The sequence below is a fragment of the Echiichthys vipera genome (assembly GCF_963691815.1).
Source record: "Echiichthys vipera genome assembly, chromosome: 4".
NCBI classification, from domain to species: Eukaryota; Metazoa; Chordata; class Actinopteri; order Perciformes; family Trachinidae; genus Echiichthys; species Echiichthys vipera.
This window is the reverse complement of record NC_139829.1, coordinates 23,285,046-23,304,521: the sequence shown is the minus strand read 5'-3', so window position 1 is coordinate 23,304,521 and position 19,476 is coordinate 23,285,046. Positions and strand designations below refer to the sequence as shown.

The 19,476-nt window shown below is 43.0% G+C and overlaps 1 protein-coding gene across 1 annotated transcript in view; it reads left to right on the top strand.

Annotated features, from left to right (window-relative positions):
- arb2a (ARB2 cotranscriptional regulator A) overlaps nucleotides 1-19,476 on the top strand; it is a 90,399-nt gene that overhangs the window by 30,788 nt on the left and 40,135 nt on the right. Inside the window, exons 3-4 of the mRNA XM_083912857.1 lie at nucleotides 7,011-7,127; nucleotides 13,591-13,675. Coding sequence (XP_083768983.1) covers nucleotides 7,011-7,127; nucleotides 13,591-13,675 — 202 coding nt within the window. The remainder of the gene's footprint in view (nucleotides 1-7,010; nucleotides 7,128-13,590; nucleotides 13,676-19,476) is intronic.

Genomic DNA, 19,476 nt, shown 5'->3' with positions numbered 1-19,476 from the left:
TTGCTGTCGCCAAACAATGTATGGACATCCCTAACAACTATTGTTATAAAACTTCAGCTGACCACTTTTTTAATAGTGTCAATATCATTTCAATGTGAACATTATAGGAGTATTGTTGATATAGTTTGAGCGACTTGAGCAACAAATACTAGTCTCTTTCATTGTGACAGAAATGGAAATTGATCAAACTTGAAGGAAGAAAAATATTTACGTGGAAAATCGCTTGTGATTATGTGTAGAGAAATTCACTTAGCTACATACAGTAGTTTGAAGTAATATAAGGAAAAAAACTTTTGTATGTATATTTTTATTTAAAAATGCACAACCCAACACCCTCACTCAGTTAAACTCTCCCTCAACTTCATCTTGAAGAAACTAAATCATTTTTAAAAGGGAACGACAGTTGTTTTGCACCAGACTACTATTGTTTATGAGGGCTCCCTTACCCGCAACTGTTCGTCCCTCCCTTATTCTGTCTCTACATCCCATCCTCCCTGCCCTCTCTCTCCCTCTCTCTATCCTCCCCTCCTGTCTTCCTCTTGTTTTCCATGTGGGCACAAGCAGGGCGCAGCGCCTGCAGCCGGCAGGTTTCCTGGCACGCCGCTCCTCATCCCTGAGCCTTTTGTTTCCACCAGTGGACAACCATTCTCCACTTCTGCTGTGTCAGTAAATATTTATTGGCCTTCCTTTTCCCTTATCACCCCCACTTGTTGGTGTATGTTTGTCCACCGTGTATGTGTGTGGGTGCGTGCATGCGTGCGTGCGTGCGTGCATGCGTGCATGCGTGCGTGCGTGCATGCATGCATGCATGCGTGCGTGTGTGCGTGTGTGTGTGTGTGTGTGTGTGTGTGTGTGTGTCATAGTTATACACACATAGAATCCAACCCAACACGTACACAGACATACACCACATCCCACTTCCCCATGTCCGGTGCTGTCACTCATACAATTCAGAAAAGCCCCCTCCTCACCCTTTCACAACGCACCCTGTCTCTACACCCAGCATCCTCGCTCTCTCTCTCTTTCTCTTTTTCTCTCTCTCGCTCTCTCTTTCTCTCTCCGTCCCTAATCTTCCCTTCATCATGCATGTGACCGTGACAGGAAAGAGGAAAGAGTGGAGGAAGTTATTGCAGTTTTCTCCTGCCATCTCTCTCCCTCCCTCCCTACACCCTCACCATGACCAGAGTTCACGTACTGGAGAGTCAGAGGGGAAAAAACCCTGCAAGTAAATGTATGTGACCTCAGTGAGCAAAAACCTCTGCACACTACCACAACACTGAAAGATGCACACACACAAACACAATCCCTCTCTTTCCCTAGGGCCCTGTGGCCTCGTGCTAGAGAGGGCTTCCTTCCTGCGGTTAAGACAAAGGAAGCTGGGGACCGACAGGGGACCTGAGACCGTTGCTTCAAAGCCACAGGAAGCGCTGGTGTTGTCTCTTCCTGTGGAGGGTGTCAGAGCGTGGGGGGCCAGCTGCCTGTGTTTTCACAGCCAGGGACGAAAAGGGATGAGTGTGTGTGTGTGTGTGTGTGTGTGTGTGTGTGTGTGTGTGTGTGTGTGTGTGTGCGTGTGCGTGTGCGTGTGCGTGTGCGTGCACGTGCGTGCGTGTGCGTGCGTGCGTGTGTGTGAGTAGTGTAGATAGAGTAGCTGAACACATCACACTCCCACTCCTATCCTCCTTCTATGACCTGAGATCAATTGGTAGCAACATATAAAAATAAGATGGCACACTAACGCCATCCCTGTGGTGAACCCTGCGGAACATCAGTTTAACCACAGTTTATCTAGAAGTGTCTTGTCCTCATTGATTTTTGATAAAAGAAAAAAAAACACTGCCAGAGCGTGAGTCAGCCTTTATGTTTGTTTTTGTTTTTCCCCAGGTCTTGCCACTGTCTTTGCGGACTCTACACATGGTCGCAATGTGTACATGTCTGTGTGTGTTTGTGTTTGTGCTCCTGTTCCAATGTTGGCGTGTCAGGATTTATGGGGGTGTATGTAGTGTAGTGTCCCTGCGCCATGTGTTTTCCAACCTTTCGGCGTGCACCCGCATACATGTTTGTTTGTTTTCTCAGTGTTCACCCTGGCTTCTCTGATGCTCTCCTCTTAGTCTCTGGCAACAACAGGACAGTTAATCAATCAAATATTTAAGCAGTGCTTCAGTGCTCAGTGGGTAGTCCTAGATTATCTCTGGCTGTTGGCAGTGCACGGCGCAGTCACATTATAAGCCTCGTCTCTGACTGGCATCATCACGGGGGGCTCTCTCCCTCTCTCTCTCTCTCTCTCCCCCCCCCTCCCTCCCTCCGTTCCTCCCTCCTTCTCTATCCTTCTTCCCCTTGACCTCTGCTCAGTCTTTGCCCACTCCCACTAATACTCAACATTTTGTCCACTTTTTCATTATCACTCGTTCTCTCAATCATTTTTTGTAATTCTTTCTCTATCCCTTGTTTTCCTGTCTCTTGTTTGCTGCTCTCTATTCACACTCTCTCTTTATGTATAATTGTGGCTTTTCACATTGACTATCTGACAGTGAGCAAGGCCCCTTAAAGAGCTCTCATCTTTACGTCTTTGGCTGTTTCTGTCTTTTATTTCGCTCTGCATTCTTTCTAGGGATAAGTCTGCCTGTCTCCCCACGGGGATCTCCATTGTGGATTTACCATTCAGTTTTCTCCCAATTATCTAGTGGCTTTCGCTGCCTTTGACACATAATTATCAAAGGCCTAAATAATTGTCTTTATTATTGCCGGTGTTTAGATGTAGCATCAGCGGAGCAGTCGCAAGTAAGGGAGCGTCACAGGGAGAGGAGAGAAATGAAGTATTTATCTCGACCAGAGATTAGCTTAGCATGCTGTTAAATGATGTCTTGTTGCTCATTTCAACTCCTCGTCCAGATAAATAAACATGATTAATATGCCCCCTCCCCCTTCCCTTCCCTGTATATGCACACCCCACACTTACAGATAGACACACACACACGCACACACCCATTGCATATCACATTCTTTGTCAGTGGTGGAAATAAGATTATGCACACCAAAAAGTCTAGCAATTAGCTGGCTCTGTAGCAGGAAGCAGCTTAAAGCGCTAAACACTGTTCTCTGCTGAGGGCCATGTGAGAGGTCAGGTACAAGATATAGGGTTTAGAGAAAAATATCTGTGTGTATGTGTGTTTGAGTGGCTCCAAATACGTGGGGGATGGCTATTTCATAGAGCTTGTGAAAAGCTGGATTTGGCAGAATCGTGCCAACCAGGGGGTCAGAAATCTGTGATGTTTGCGGGTCTCTATAGCAATCGGGCCCTCTGAAGAGAAGTCAGAAAATAAATAGTTTATGATGAAGAAACACAGAGGGGGGGGGGGGCAGGGGGGACGAGGGAAAGGGATTTCATAGTTCATCCAGAGTTTGAATGTATGTTGGGCGGGGGTAGACTCAATTCTGCGTCATCAGTTGTGACTCAGCTTTGTTGTCATGGTTCAGAGGAATGTTAACATGATGTGTAGTTACAGTCAAATTAAATCCAAATCACATTGAGGGAGTGCGTTTGAAATGTCACAAATGGGTTAAGAAGTTGTTTTTTTTACACCTTCTTTTAAGGCACGCTAAATCACGAAGTTAAAATAGCCTTGATAGTTTCACTGAATTCCACTTATTAGCCTGTAGTGGTGTGGTGATGCTGTTCTAAAGCTGCCCCTGTGGTCTGATCTCCCCGTGAAGTGGGCCAACAGACATGAGAATTTCCCTCATGAGGATCAATTCAGCATTCATAAATATATCTTTCTTCTTTGTCTATCACTTATCTTGCTTTTTCTTCTCATTCCTGCCTTTTATTTCCTTACTATACTAATTTTGATATCCATTCAGCTTCTCATAACCTTCTGCCTCTCTACTCCCTTTCTCTCCACATTTTTACACACAAGCCTCCCATATCCAACCCCCACCCGAACTTTACTCTGCATATCCAGCTGCTTTAGCGTTAAAGCAAAGGCCAGCGGAGAGGCGGCAAATGTCTCAACATCTGTGTGCTGGTTTTAGCTCAACAAGTATTTCCACATGTTTCTCTTCCCTGTCCGATACAAGACTGATCACAACAGCTGGCCTGTTTCCTTGTTAAAGCTGCAGTCTGCGGTTACATAGTGGATTAGCACATTTAACATTCTGGATAAAGACGGCTAACTCAAAGGCTAACATGGTCTAAAGATTATAACATGATGAGGCTTATGATGACACAGCTTTACATCTCTACCCACCTGGGAGCATGAGGCTTTATTGTAACTGGTTTTTAAGTTAACCATCAGTATCACCCACCCAGCAGAAGACACAGACATGCAGCTAACCACAGTTGTCATTGTGGTTTGTAAAACATGGAACCCAGTGGTGTCAAAATCACTGTGGTTGAAGGCCACACTGCATAGAGCACTCTCTCCAGGAGTCACTATTTGTCAACCTATTACACAAACTGTTACCACAGCCAACCATATGTGTGTAGGCATTGCGGCAACTAGAGCTGTCAGAGAGAGTGATGGATATAATCAATGCTGAGAGATAGAGTTCTTTAATCTTCGGTAGAGGCATCATCAGGATAACAGACTTTGTTTGGTGAGAGTTGCTGATTTATTTTGCCTCCTTGTTCCAGAGTTAGAGAAAGGAAGAGAGGTAGTTTTTAGTTGTATTTCAAAACAATACAATTCAGCAAAGAGGAACTTATTTTTACCACCAGGTGCTGAATGTGATGAATTTGAATATGTGCTTAAGAATTTCCAAAGGTCTCGTTATCCCAGTTTTAGGGAGGCCATTTTCTCCAGTCACTTTTCTGCTTGATGAGACAGTCTGTCGATACAAGATTAATCATGGACTGTCTAAATGCTTGAGTCCAGTACTTAAGTTCCAGACGTATCCATCTCAGCTCCATCTACAACCCAGCTTCACTCCCACCTTACCAGCTGTGCCTCTTTCTTTGTGCATACGTTTATGTTCGTCTAACCGCTGTCTTTCATTCACTTGCTTCTCCACCAAACTGCACCTCTGTTGAGCAGTGCTCTCATATTCACTCACAATTATTCCAATACATATGCATACATCCAACCATGTACCCACCTACATTCAGGCATGCACATACACACAAATACAGTTTACTTTGGCACCGGTTGCCAAATTTATTATAGCTCAGTTACACTTTTAATACCAGTGATATCCAGTGAACCATACTCATATAAAGTATGTTTCCCATCAAAAATAAAAAATGTTGGACTCAGATGATTTAAGTGGCAAACAATAGGAGCAAGCAGAGACCTATTTATCCATTTGGAAAGTGGAAAAAAAATGCTCAGTTTTCTGCCCAGACTTGGGCAATATTTTTGACTGGTTTGAAGTCATGTGCTTAGCATTTTCCATGGGCAGTCAGTCCACTGTCTCCTGGCCTCTGCTAGCAGCCCCTATACTCAGGGACTCGCCCATTTGGCTAGCTCCAGAAAACCGGACCTTGACTGACACCTCCAGCTTTAAAAGGTTGACTTTGCTACTCCCACGGGCCCAGTTCTGCCAGAGGAAAGCTTTTCAGCCAAGCGTGGATGAGGAGGGAGTACAGAGAGGAGTGTGTTTTTGTGTGTGTGATTGTATGATTTTGTGTGAGCGAGCGTCTGTATTCTTTTGTCGTCTATCTCTACAGTTGTTCACTTTTTTTTATGCTTGCGGTTGTACCTCCCCTCTCTGTCTGCCCCATCCTCCACCCCCGTAAAGACGCTTCAGTGGAAGTCTTATCAGCTGATGATGTATGAGTCTTTAGTGCCTTAATAGATTCCATTTATCTCTGTACACTCCCACTTTAATTTGGCTGGGCAAGGGAAGATATATTCCAATGCCCACCGTTCTTATGATGTACAGCCAACATACAGCCAGTCTAGTTGTCTGTAAATGGCCGGCTTTACTTGTCTGTGAATGTGTATAAGATGGGGAATTTTCAGCTTTAACCCCAGTCTGAGTGTCAGACTCAGATTTCCAAACTGTAGCACCGACTAATCCCTGATATTCCCATCCTTGCTTTAACCTTAACATTACCTTGATCTCTCAATGAAGTGGTTGTCTTATTCACAGGCACCAAGCCATAAACACCATCACTTTATCACTTTAAGCGCAACAGAATTTCAGTAGTCCATTTTCCATTCTTTAGATGATACTTTATTATATAGTATTATATAGAGCATTAATATAGTTCGAATTTGGTCTGTATGGCCTTAGCGCCACGTGTATATGGCAAGGGAATCACTAAACGTTATACTGTTCTACAGCGCTATGCTTATCCCCAGTCCACCAGTCTCTTTTCCAGCTTCACTAAACGTATACAATAAGTGATTGTTAACCTATTGTTGCAAATCCTGTTCTCTTTTCTTCACGTTTTATCTTAAAGCAAAGCAAAGTGAAACAGCTTGTTCCCAAGGCTTGGCTTACGGTACTCCTTGGGGTGAGACTAGCGGTGTTGGAAGTCTATTGTAGTGCAGTAACCAGTCCTTTGCGTGACATTTTCCTTGGCGCTGACATTCAGAGGGGAATAGGAAGACGGGCCTGCGGAATTCACGTTCTCTGTGACATGTGAAGGGAAAGGGTATTAAGAATGGGGACAGAAGTATTTGAACGTGCACAGGGAAGGACATCTGAACAGAACGTGACAAGGACACGCAATGGTGAAGCAGCTCTTTCATATTTTACTCAATAATATTATGCTACACCAAGTTGAACCTGCATTTTCTGTACATCGGCCCAGTACTATCCTGGTCCAGGGGATAGACTGACAGTGAAGGTTGGACAGGGAGTCAAATGTTTATTAGGCAAGTATCTACTGACACAATGAGTATGTCATCTATGCAATCAATGAGGGATTATTTTTTCTCTCTTACAGCATGAGAACTCTTTGTTGATAAAATGTTATCTAAATTAAATAGGGTCCTCCTCAACAGCGACTATGTTATTAACATGCTTCAAGGGGGACTAACACAAATCTGATTTTCTTTTTGTGACAGATGAATCAGAGGGAAATGCAGGTGAAGAACAAAGCATGTGCTGTGGCTCTGACTGACTCGGCTCACAACATCTGGCTACAGGAGACCAGTAAAGGCACACAGGACTGGATGCAGCAGGTGAAATAACCACACGTGCAAATACACAAAGACGAAAAGAAACAAAGATGCTGAAAACTGTACAGGGTCAATTCCTGAGCTCCCTTCTCATCATGTAAATTTACCCAGTGGTGATCTTAGGTCTCTCAGATATCACTCCTCTCTGATTTCTACCTGCACAACCTCGCTGACCTTCACAGGTACCCCTGACCAAGCCAGCTAGCTTTAGAAGTCATAGGGAACCATTGTCTGCATGTTTTCCCTCGCGTTTTTTTTTTTTTTTTTTTAAACAAACCCCCCTTTTCTTTCCAGGTGCATGTCAATGAATAACTAAGACAGTCAACCCTTGCTGGTGCGTGTGTATGCTGCTGCATATGTGCATGAATGCATGTGTTCATATGTGCTTGTTGGTGAGTGTGTGAGATAGAATGCACGTGCAAATGTGCATTTGTGTTAGCTTCATTTTAGCACTTGCCCTTTCTGGTGTGACATCTGCGCCATACGCAGCACCTGGGCTCACTCAATATGCACATACAGATGAGGACCATCCTAGACCAGAGCTGTTTGAGAGCCAGAGATGCAAATGTCATGTGTATACACACACACACACACACACACACACACACAGGAACCTTACCTTTATTTGTATTACACAGTCTTTTATATCCCTTGCCTTTTGTTTTTGCTCTTTCTGTCATCTCCCATTCTGCGTGTGTGTTTGGTTTGTGGGCTCAAGTGTGTGTTACTTGTCGATGAATGTGTAAGTATTTTAGTTTGACTAGTGGGGATTCAAGGTTGCACTGGTCTCATTCTCTCTGTCTGGCATTTCCTATTTTTGATTCATCTAAGGGATGTTTGGGACACAGCATAATTGGAATGTTAAGTGATTTTCTATTTGTGATGATTACCCGGAACAATAAATCTGAAATAACATTCTTTGTCTAGTCAGACAATAGTAGGAGTAAGGGGACAGGCGAGGATTCACTCTCTCTCATACTCATTAACCCACGGTCCTTTTTTGGCTGAATTAAGAGAGGAGCCCGCCTAATTAAAATTAGTTTTTTCTAGAGGGTAATAGTAACACACCTATGTTATACTATGCCCTTCTCAATGATACAACAAAAAAGCTGATCAATTTTACGTAGTCTAGATTTCTTCTGCTTTCAGCATTATGTTTTTTTTTTATTTTTGTTTTTTTGTTTTTTTCCAACACAGTTTTGGGCTCACTGTTCTAAAAGAGTACCCGTTACTTGCTTCTAATTCCAAAACCATTATGTAACTCATTAAATAATTATATTCAACAACAACAACAGCAACAAAAATGGTTTTATTTTCTGAAATCAGCATTAACTCTAACAGAATTATCAGGCAAGCAAACAGTCACTTTGAAGTGGTGAAATATGCATTTGGATATGTTAAAATCTGATAATGAAGTCAGAAACGCACAACAAAAATGTCTTGTATTTTCAAAACCTATAAAATTAATGGTGTTACTCCAAGTTAGTATGTCCTCACATCCATGGCTTCAGGGCATGGATGGCAGTGCTCGTTAACAAGCCCCAGGTCAGCAAGAGGATTGAGGTGAATCCAAAATCCAAAGTCATTTACATTAGAAACCAATGCTGTGTATGTGCAGTGGTTCCACCAAAAGGTCAGAGTCCCTTTGTGTTCCACACAATATGCTAATGATCTTGGGTTTACTATCATTGGCTCAGTGTCCTGGTGCTTGGCTTTGAAGGATCCCACAGTCTACAAGTACATGTAGTTGTTGGTGCAGTGCAAAACATCAACATACAAGCACAGACACCCGCAGTAGCTGCATATGTTCTCCTTTTTAATATCTCTATACACATCCATATCAATGGCCCATATACAGCTGGATTGGCATTGTACACTAGTGTATAGGCCAGGGGTAAGCAATTCCGGTCCTGGAGAGCCACTGTCCTGCATGTTTTAGGTTTCTCCCTACCCTAACACACCTGAGTCTAGCAAAAATCCATCTGTAACAAGAATCAGCTGCTTGATAACGAGCAAATCATTAGAATCAGGTGTGTTAGAGCAAAGAGAAACCTAAAACATGCAGGACAGTGGCTCTCTAGGACCGGAATTGCCTACCCCTGGTATAGGCATACACAACACACACACACACACTGGAAGGACAGCCCAGAAGGTGCTGTACATCCCGAGAGGAGCTGGCAGGGAACCTGCACAATGCCCAGGGTGGTGTATAAATGTGGGTGCCCGTACGAGTGGGTGCATGTGAGTTCAGGGCACCCCACCAGTGCACTGCTCTGTTCTCCTCAGACGAAGATAATTCCCTCCCTCCTAGGTTCAAGAGGTCACTGGATAGTGGGATGCAGCGATGAGAAGAGGAGAGTAAAAGAGAGGAGGATAGGATTTAGAGATCAGCACCTGCTGGGCGGGGTTACATAGACCAAATGGGTCAGACAAGGGGCAACTGACATCACCTCCAGGAGACAAAATACAGATTGAAGGTGAGGGAAAAGAAAAAAGGCAGGGAATAAGCGAGGTAGAACGGGTAGAAAGACTCAGACAGAAAGATATAAAGTATAAGAAACGTTCAATTATTTAGATCCCGTTGACTGCCGCCAAGAAAGCACAGGTTAGAGCTGTGGAAGACAAAAACAAAAAGACAGGTAGGATATGAATGGAGTGAATACAGATAGAGGAGAGGAGATGAAGAGATGTATGTGGATATAGATGAGTAGCATAGTGAAGAGAAGTGAGTGAAAGAGAAAAATGCGAATGATGGTGTACAGCTGGCAGCCTGTCACAGTCTCCAAGGTGTCTCCTGTCACTGTGCTGGCCTGCTGTCACACTCTAGTGGCCTGCCCAGAGCACACTAACACACACACACACACACACACACACACACACACACACACACACACACACACACACACACACACACACACACACACACACACACACACACACTATGGTCTTTCGCAGTACACTATGGTCATGAATAAACCATCCTAATCCATAGAGATTATACAGCAACTGGAGGAGGTGGGAGAGAAACAGACACAGAGAGAGTGAGCAAGAATTGATACTCAGGACTACTTTCTGAGAAGTTAGGTTGCAGGCTGTAATGCGCGTCATGGTTTAGGAGACTTTTGTATAGCATAGAGATTCTATCATGGACTCAGCTGTGGAGATACTGTTTCACCATTGAATGGAGTCAATCGCAAATATACAGTACATTACCCTTTTTTTATTAAAAATTTGCTTACAGTTTTCAATAAATATCAACAAGACCATTTTGTAACTTATTTGATTATTGAATCAACATCTTTTTTTTTACATTGTGATTATGAACGTGTTAATGGATGGCCAAATGGCCAAAGCTGGGTTTCTAGTGAATTCTGTTCTTCAAATGCAGGTTTTGGAAGGCAGGGAGTACACATCCCTTTTTAAAGGCACCGTGTGCATATTCCTGTGACACTTAGTGTGTAGTGGACATGGACACCTATGAGAGACCTACAAGGCCCTTGTGAAGGCTCCATTAGATCACCCTGCCATCAGCTAAGTGCAATGTTTTGTGTCCATTACTCTGTGCGCGTGCATGTGTGTGCATGTGAAAAGCAGGCTATCCTCCACTCTGACTTGCACAAGGCAGCAGGTGGTAGATCTCACACACACATGTGCACACATATAGACAAACACATTCATATACAAATAACAAAGAAGGCTAAAAGCATCTCTTATAGGTAGAGAAATAGAGCACAGCAGACACCTGGTTGTCATTTCCACCCTCAGAGCATACTTTTAGCTTAATGCTTGGCTGTAGCACTTAGCTTTAGCCTCTAGCTAACCACTTTAGATTATCTTTTAGAAGCTCTCCTGTTTCTGCATAATGTTAATGATGGGATTTACTGTAAGTGAAACAAAATGCCTTCTGCAACAATGTGTCTTGCACAGAGCATCAAATGTGGTGAGGGTATCTGTTTACATGTTTGTTTCTCTGTCTGCGCTTCTTGAAGTGATGATGCTATGCGTCAGAGGCAACTGATGTGATGTGCCATCCTTTTGTCACGTCACCCTTGTCTTATCCCAGCCAGCAGGCCCTGCCTTTATGTGACTGCTGTTGCCTGCAGTCTCCCACAGCACTGGGGCTGTGTGTGTGTGTGTGTGCGTGTGTACATTTATGCAAGAGTTTATGTGCACATGTGTGTTGTTGCCTTGACAAATCTATTCAAACCCTCCCTGCTTCCATTGGTGGCGATGGTGGAGGTGAAGGGGGAGGGTGGAGGGCCCTTTGAAAGACTCCCTCCTTCCCCTCTCACTCCAGCCGCCTTCAGCCCACTGCTCCATAGCCCAGCTGACATCTTCCTCCAGACAGACTAAATGAATTAAAGAAGATACAATGAGACACTTGATGTAGCAGTCAAGGAGCCCCACTGCTTCCGTGCCGCTCTACACCGCTCTGCCCTCAAGCCCAGGCTCAGAGGAGAGCACATCTAGGGCAAAGCAGAGGATCTAAAAATACACAATATGCCATTGTTTACCGAGATGACTTGTCATCTTCTCCCAACACTAAACCCCCAGGATTTTCAATCCCCCTCATCTCTCTGCTGAGCTTTCTTCAAACTTCTTTTGGCGTGTCTATACCCCTTAAAAAAAAGTAAATATAGAGATTGAATGGGCATTTCTACTTTTTATTATTATTCAATTTGTTCCTCATTTGATTTTTATTTAATTTGATTAGATGGAATGGATGAGCCAATGAGCCAAACTTTAATAACAGACTTTATGTACACATTTCCCAACTGAATTTACTTACTTGTAGATATTTGCTAAGGATTTGCACATATGGGCCAGATGTTTCCCCATGGTCATCTCTGATGAGTTTCTATATTTTTCTATAAGCTTACAGTAAATAAATCACTGTGGGACAAAAGAAGATAAAGTATGTCAATCAGACGGTAACTGAAGAGATTCATTTTGACATAGCTGAGGAAACGTATGTTGACAAAAGGCAACTGAAAGCCAAGAGGGGCTCAATTAGGCATTGGGTGTATTCAGTGTACCTTTAGATATTCATACAGAAAAACATCAACATATCTGGGAGAGGTGTGTGAGTGTGTGTGTCTGGGGTTTTTAAGGAGGGTTTGAAGTGTGAGACGTATCATACATTTGTCTATCCAATCCCTCCTCTTTCAGGGCCTTGGGAGTCAGGGTCACTGAGGACAGAAGTGCAAAAGCACATGTGCGTTTGTGTGTGTATTTTAGTCTGAAGGGTTCACAACGCTACACATCTTCGTGGGAGACCCCCCGTAATGCAATCACTGACCCCCCCCCCCCCCCCCCCCCACACACACACACACACACACACACACACACACACACACACACAAGCATGTGCAACACTGTAATGGCTGTCAGGGGGCCAGGGTGAAAGTAAACAAGGGCAGATAAGCAGTGATTCAGAAGGACGCCAGCTGCACATTCTAATCTCTTTACATTTTCTCTTTCTTCTATTGAACTTTTATCTTATCTGCGGAACGTCTTCTCCAAGCATTCCTTCTCAGCCTCCCTCTCCTCCTTTTTCTCTTGTTTTTGTGCTAACCTTACAAGCCAGAGAACCAAGACTCAAAGCATGGGAATAGCTGCTCTTTTTGAAGTGTGGCGTTAATCCAGTTCATTAACTGTACACTAAGTTTAACCCTGATGTGTTTGGAACAACCTAGTAGGTAGAAAGAGGCAGTGCCACACAGACGGGAAGATGAAGACAGCAAAAAAACAAAACAGATAAAGAGATCTTCTCCTCTTTTTGACAGTAGAGTTGTCAACCGCAGGGGGTTTGAGAGGACTAGGGGTGTTTGCAGGGGGTTATGGGTCAGCAAGCTGGGCAGACACCCTCCCCCAGGGCAACCACTGATCCACCATGGTAGAAGGCCTCAGCTCTCCACCACAAACAAACGCCAAGCTGTCTGAGCAACATGTCACAGAGCTTTTAATTGCTTGTTCCTGTCTCTCTCTCTCTTTCTTTCCTCACACCTCGATCAACCACACACACACACACACACACACACACACACACACACACACACACACACACACACACACACACTTTCTCGATTATCATCTCTCCCGTTTTCCTCCCCACCTGTCCCCCTATTTCAGCACCCTTTCTTTCTCAAGTATCTTTTTTTTTCTTATATCTCTTTATATTTCAATTATACTTGCTACATTTCCATGAAGTAAAAAAACAATACTTTTGAAGCATCAAGATTAAAAAAATCTACATTGTTACACCAATTCCCTTCCCCTTTCATATTACCATCTACGAGCATGTATTTCTTTGTGTGTGTAGGAGTAATAGTGGAGGATGCTGTTTACCACCTATTCATTTGCTTCCACGTGCCATAAGTAGTCTACTCCATCTATTGTAGAAACAACACATGACAACAAACCTCTGCGAGTTGTCAATTGTCTTATTTTCCCTTTTTTTCTACAGCACTGTTGTAACTGGGTGTCGAGTCCAGAGCCCCTGGACACACCACTGGATCCCATGCTGCCAGACTGCCCCTGCGTCTCTGCAGGTATCACACAAACTCTGTATAAATACACTCCAGCAGTAATTACATTATTACTCAATATCACTATCTATAGCATTATCTGGATCACTTGCATTTTTTCAAAAATGATAATTGTTCAAGGAATTTGGGGCTTGATTTATCCAAGACAGTTGAACAGTGGACTACTGGTACACCAGTCGTAGGTCCAAATGTAACAGAGCCGTAGGCAACGGGCACTATGTGTACTAGAGGATAACAACCAGTAATGTAATAATAATTAAAATAGTGGGTTAAGTTTGAGACTGGGGATTTCACAATCTATCAATATACCTTTGATACAATATAACAACTTGAGCCACAAAGGGTGTGCTAGTGAAGGTGAGTGAAATGATTTTATAGCAAAGATCTATGTGCAAAAAACAAATACATCCACCAGTGTTTGTTATTCTTCTATATGCTTTAAGTGTTCATCAATGGAATTTAGTTGTGCAGATTATCAGGGTTCAGCTAGTGCAGTGTAGTGGTATATGTTGACAGTATTTGTTTGTGTGTGCGTGCGCGCTTGTGGTACATCAGAGGTCTTAGCAGGGCTGATTGAGAGGGATCATTGTCAGAGAAACTGAGAAACTGAAGCAGTGGCAGATTATCCTGAAACACAAATACACACAGAAATAGAGGCCGTCTCACACACACTACAGAAATGTGCTGTTTGATTTTGTTTCTATTTTTGTCTTCTTTGTCGTGCCCTCGTTCTTTTTTCATCATCTACTCTGTCTCCTATATTCATTAATCCTCTCCTGTGGTGTTTGGCTTCCTGTCCATGTGCCCTCTCTGTGGTTGACTGGCCTTGATGATGTCATGGCCATCATGAGAATGTGTCCTTAATGTAGGATTAGGGATGAAAGCTGTAATCCTCAACATGACCGTTGATAAGAGATGATGATTGCAGTGTTGTTTGAAGAGTGACACACATGCAGGCATACACGCACAGCTGTGCGCGCACGCACACACACACACACACACACACAGAAAGAAAAGGGAAGTCTTAGAAGGAAGTAATATTTCTGTCATAAATATTTAACTCACCTGTTTTTACACTTTTATATGTGTATGTTTAAGTGTCGATTGTTCCCCTTGTGCATACATACACTTACTTTTTCACATCCTTGTCTCATCGCTCATTTCCATCATCACTGTGATCTTGTCTTGCTTTGTGATGTCATTCCCTTTTAAGCCCCTCTGTGACACCATGGTGAATGTATAGGTCATCTTACACATGCTCCATATGTTAGTGAATACATCTCCAACACTGCTATCTCATCTCGGCCACTAAAACACCATGTTCCACATGGTGCTGTGTGGGTGGGTGGCCTTATCATCTCACGGTGAATCAGCTCCTTCAAATGTCATCTAGTCTTCAATAAAACACCCATACTGTATTTCATGTTCAAATGTCAGTTTTTTACCGTGATGTTTTATGTCTCCTCTCAATGAGTGCTGTCGGTCAAAAGACAGCAACCTTTGAGCCAAGAAACAACAGTCTACTTTTTAAGACTGTTGCCATGCCTTACATTGTCCTATCACAGACCTGTTTGACACAGCGTTGATCTGTATGCATGCACTATTGACTTGTGCTCTATTGACTTTTGCTACTTTAGCCAAGCTGAATAGATCTGAGTCTCTGGCCTGTTAACAGAGCTGCCAACTCTGCTTGTCTCTGGTCTTTTGGTGGCAGCTTCTGATGTCAAAGGTTGTCTTGGTCGTCTTTGTGTCCTTGGCAGCCTGGCAGGTTCAGAGGCAGCAGCCATTGTGGCGAGAGTCACAGCAGAGCAACAGAGGTGACGAGGTTGAGAGAAGGTTGAAGGAAGTCTGTCAGGGCATCACGGCCCGGCACTTCAATCAACACGCATACAGCTCCCAACAGTCACCGCTCCTGCTACCATGACTGCTGCTGTCGGCGTTGCTATGGTACGAGAATGTGTGTGTGTGTGTGTGTGTGTGTGTGTGTGTGTGTGTGTGTGTGTGTGTGTGTGTGTGTGTGTGTGTGTGTGTGTGTGTGTGTGTGTGTGTGTGTGTGTGTGTGTGTGTGTGTGTGTGTGTGTGTGTGTGTGTGTGTGTGTGTGTGTGTGTGTGTGTGTGTGTGTGTGTGTGTGCGTGAGTGCGTGCGTGTGTAGGGGTAATCAGGGTTGACCATAAAGTGTCTCAGCAACAGAGAACGAGCCAGTGTGCGGAGCCAGAATGAGCCAGGCCCGGGGCAACTCGGCTGCTGTGGAGAATGGCATGTGATCAGACACACACACACACACACACGCAAGCATACACACACGCACACGCTAAGATGTCTGAAGGCTAAGAAAGTGTTGGATGTGGGCTTAAATATGGGCACTGGGAATGGTCAGGCAGCATGATGAGAGAATGGGTTGAAGGACGAGTCTTGCAGTTGCTCTTTTTCTGCCTCTGCATCTGTTCTCCTCTCTCTCCTCACTCTTCTTCCACTTCGGACTTTCTCTATACATCTCCCTCTCCCCTCTTCTGTTTGCGTTCTGCCTCCCTGTGTGGAGCAGTGATGATATGATGATTGTGTTTTCCATGCTGGTAGACTCTTGGCAGAGGGAGGTAGGGGGAAGTGGAGACAGAGCTTGTCTGTTACTCCTAATCATGTGAAGCAATGCCGGTATACCAGCATGGCACTCTGACGGGACTGGAAGGACCCAGAGAGAGAGGGAGAATAACGCATAGCAGGGGTGTCCACTAACCTCTCGATTTCTTGTTTTAAACGTGGTAAAAACTGGACTCATTCCCTTAGCATTTGACTGGCTAGCTTCCCTCCATCCCTTTCAATTTTTTGTCTTAGTCTTTCTTCTTTTTACTCCATTTCTTTTCCTTTCTTTTTCTTGCAAAGGGAATTTGTTCCCCCAAGAAGGTTATTGCTCTGGCGTGTGGCAGTGGCCTGGCACACTAGCAGAAATTTATCAGTTTGGAGCACACTGAACACAGGCTAAATATGCAGATAAAGTGGAACCGTGTGTGTGTGTGTGTGTGTAAGCCTGACGTGTGTGTGTGTGGCAAGATAGGAGAGAATGAGGGTTACAAGAAGAAGATGGATGAAAAAAACTGTTTTACAGTCTTTTTTTTTTAATGGCTCCAATGTTTTTGTTTTCTAGTTTATTGACTTTTTTCTGGACAAATGTATGATGGGTTGTTTGATCAGTAAAGATGCTATTTCAACACACACACACACGCAACTTCCTCTTGGGTGATTACTCATTGTCCAAGCTGATTATTAATTACAAAGGGAGAGCTCTCTGAAGGTAAACACTGATTAATGGCTAACAAAAGTAAGTTAATGTCTTACCTGTACTTTAATTACCAACCCTGCTCTGTTACAAGCATCCCAACACAAGGCTGTAATTAACCCTAATGGACTGCAGAAAGAGACTGAAAGAGACTCATCAAAACATAAATACACTACTGTATGTCCTTTTTTTTGATGTGCCCACCTTTCTTGCTTGCCTACTAGGTTTTCCATAATTAAAAATTAGGATTTTGTTGAACGGTTTTCTTGATTTTTGTATCTTGACTAAAAATAGCAGGGATTTGGCTGGAAAAGTGATGCAATATTGTTATAGAAATGAGAAATAATTCCTGTGCAATGACATGGAAGGTCACTCTGCCTTTCGTCTTTACCTAAGGCTCATGCTTTTGTGGCTCAGTGTTATTAATGTACCAAGATACCACAGAGACACAAAAGAGTGCCTGAGAACAAAAGCTGATACAGAGAACACACACACACACACACACATAAAAACACACACATTATCATGCTCTTATTGCAAATGTGCTCTATCCTGCTGCAGGTTTAACTTGAGTATAACCCTGACCACCCTGATCCACGCACTGCTGACCATGAAACACCTCTGTCTGCACCTCTTCACTACACACATTGTCTGATTGATGTTTGTGTGACTTAACGCTTTAAGAGGAAACTCAGGCCCATTCAAATTGACCTCACCCCCTCCAACCACTGTTTTTTCAGCTTGGTAAAGTGGAAGTCCGCTGCCTCTTTGGAAGATCACATGAAAATGTGTATGTGTGTGTGCCTATGTTTTCACATATGTGATTCTGTGTTTTCTTAGCCTCACCGGCACACGTTGCGATAGTGTTGCAGGAAATAGACAAGTAAACTCTGGTGAACTGGACCCTAACCTCTGACCTGGATTCACCAAGGTTGGATCAGGCTATTGTCTGGGTCATATTTGTGACAGATCATATCATTATGATGTGGAAAATGCTGAGGCCAATGACTCCTGATGTCTGAGAATGGTGTGTCTGTCAGAGACCAGTTATCAAGTACTGATTTGTGAGATGGAATAACATTTTGGTTTGTTTTGTGATTATACTTCTATATCATAAACTACAACCACATGGTCAGAATACAAACTTATAATGGATGTATTTTAGTTGAGCAGGGATTCTAGAATGCTCTTTGTATTGTTTCAATCTATGTAATGTTTCCTTTTGATACCCAAACATCAAACAATGACACTTTATGACGATTTATTTTTCATTAGTGCCTGAGGTAAATCGGAGAACACTTCCTGGTGGTGATTGGTCGATTGCACCAGTTTAACGCAACAGAGTTTGGATCATATTAAATGAAGAGAAGAACACTTACATCTGAAATGAGTGATTGGTGTGGACACTTTAAGAGCTGTTCAGAGAGCTTTTTTTATCAGTTTTCTTTTTCCTCCTTGTGTGATTTGTGTTTATAGACTGTTAAGGACCAGGCTTAGTTTCAGAAGCTTTATGCCATGACATTATCTGGGATACTTATTTTTCAGCAACTTGGTCTATTCAGCAAGAACAAAACAAAATGTCTTAACCTTGGCTTCTTTTTTTCTTCTATTCTATGGATACCCTGATTTGAAGATACCAGAAAAATGCAAGTTTTAGAATCAAAGCAAAATATCAACATTATTAATATATTATTAAAACCCCTTGTCGTCTGATGTCTTAACAGGAAACATCGATTACTTTAAGTTCTTAGTACACTGATTATACTTTTGATGGATAAGAAAATTATTCATGTACAACTGGTGTTTAGTTGGAAAAGGCTTTGTTGTTTGTGTTGACTTCTTTAATGTTCTCCAGACATTAATAACTAGATCTGGAATATTTATGGTATGTAACAGCTAGGGAATTGGGAGCTTGTTTAGTCCTCGATAACCGTGTTTTTTGTCATGGGACAAAGAGGTTGTAGTCATTGAGTTTTAAGAGGTGAGGCAAAAACTTCCACTTTTTTAAAACCAAACCAAGTCAAAATCTGTTTCACGATGTCTCAATTTTGTTGCTATCTTTTGGTGGTCCACTTCTTGACACGAGTGCCAGGGTAACGAATGCTGGGGACATGAACGGTGCAAACATATGGGGTTTGTTATATTGTGAAGCACCTTTGCAATGGAACGGATCACAATGTATTTAACTCTCAGCTGCCTTGGCTCAAGTGGTACCTTGGCTCATTATCAACAGTCTGGTGTATAAGAGATAAACAGAGGATATGAGTAATGGAGAGTGTTGACTATACTGAAATTCTTTTCTCGTGGATTTACATTTACTTTTACTTTGGTTTTTATTTGTATGGATTTTCTGACATCTGATATGGAGTCATTGAAAGGCTGCAGGTGTAGATGAAGAAGTTTAAGGTTGTGACAGCTGGAAGAAAGGAAACAAAAGGAAAATGTGTTTGCCAAATTAGGGGTTCCTTAGCTAATTTGATCCCAGCTCTGGCTAAAGATGTAAAAAATCCTTTATTAATGTAGAAACAC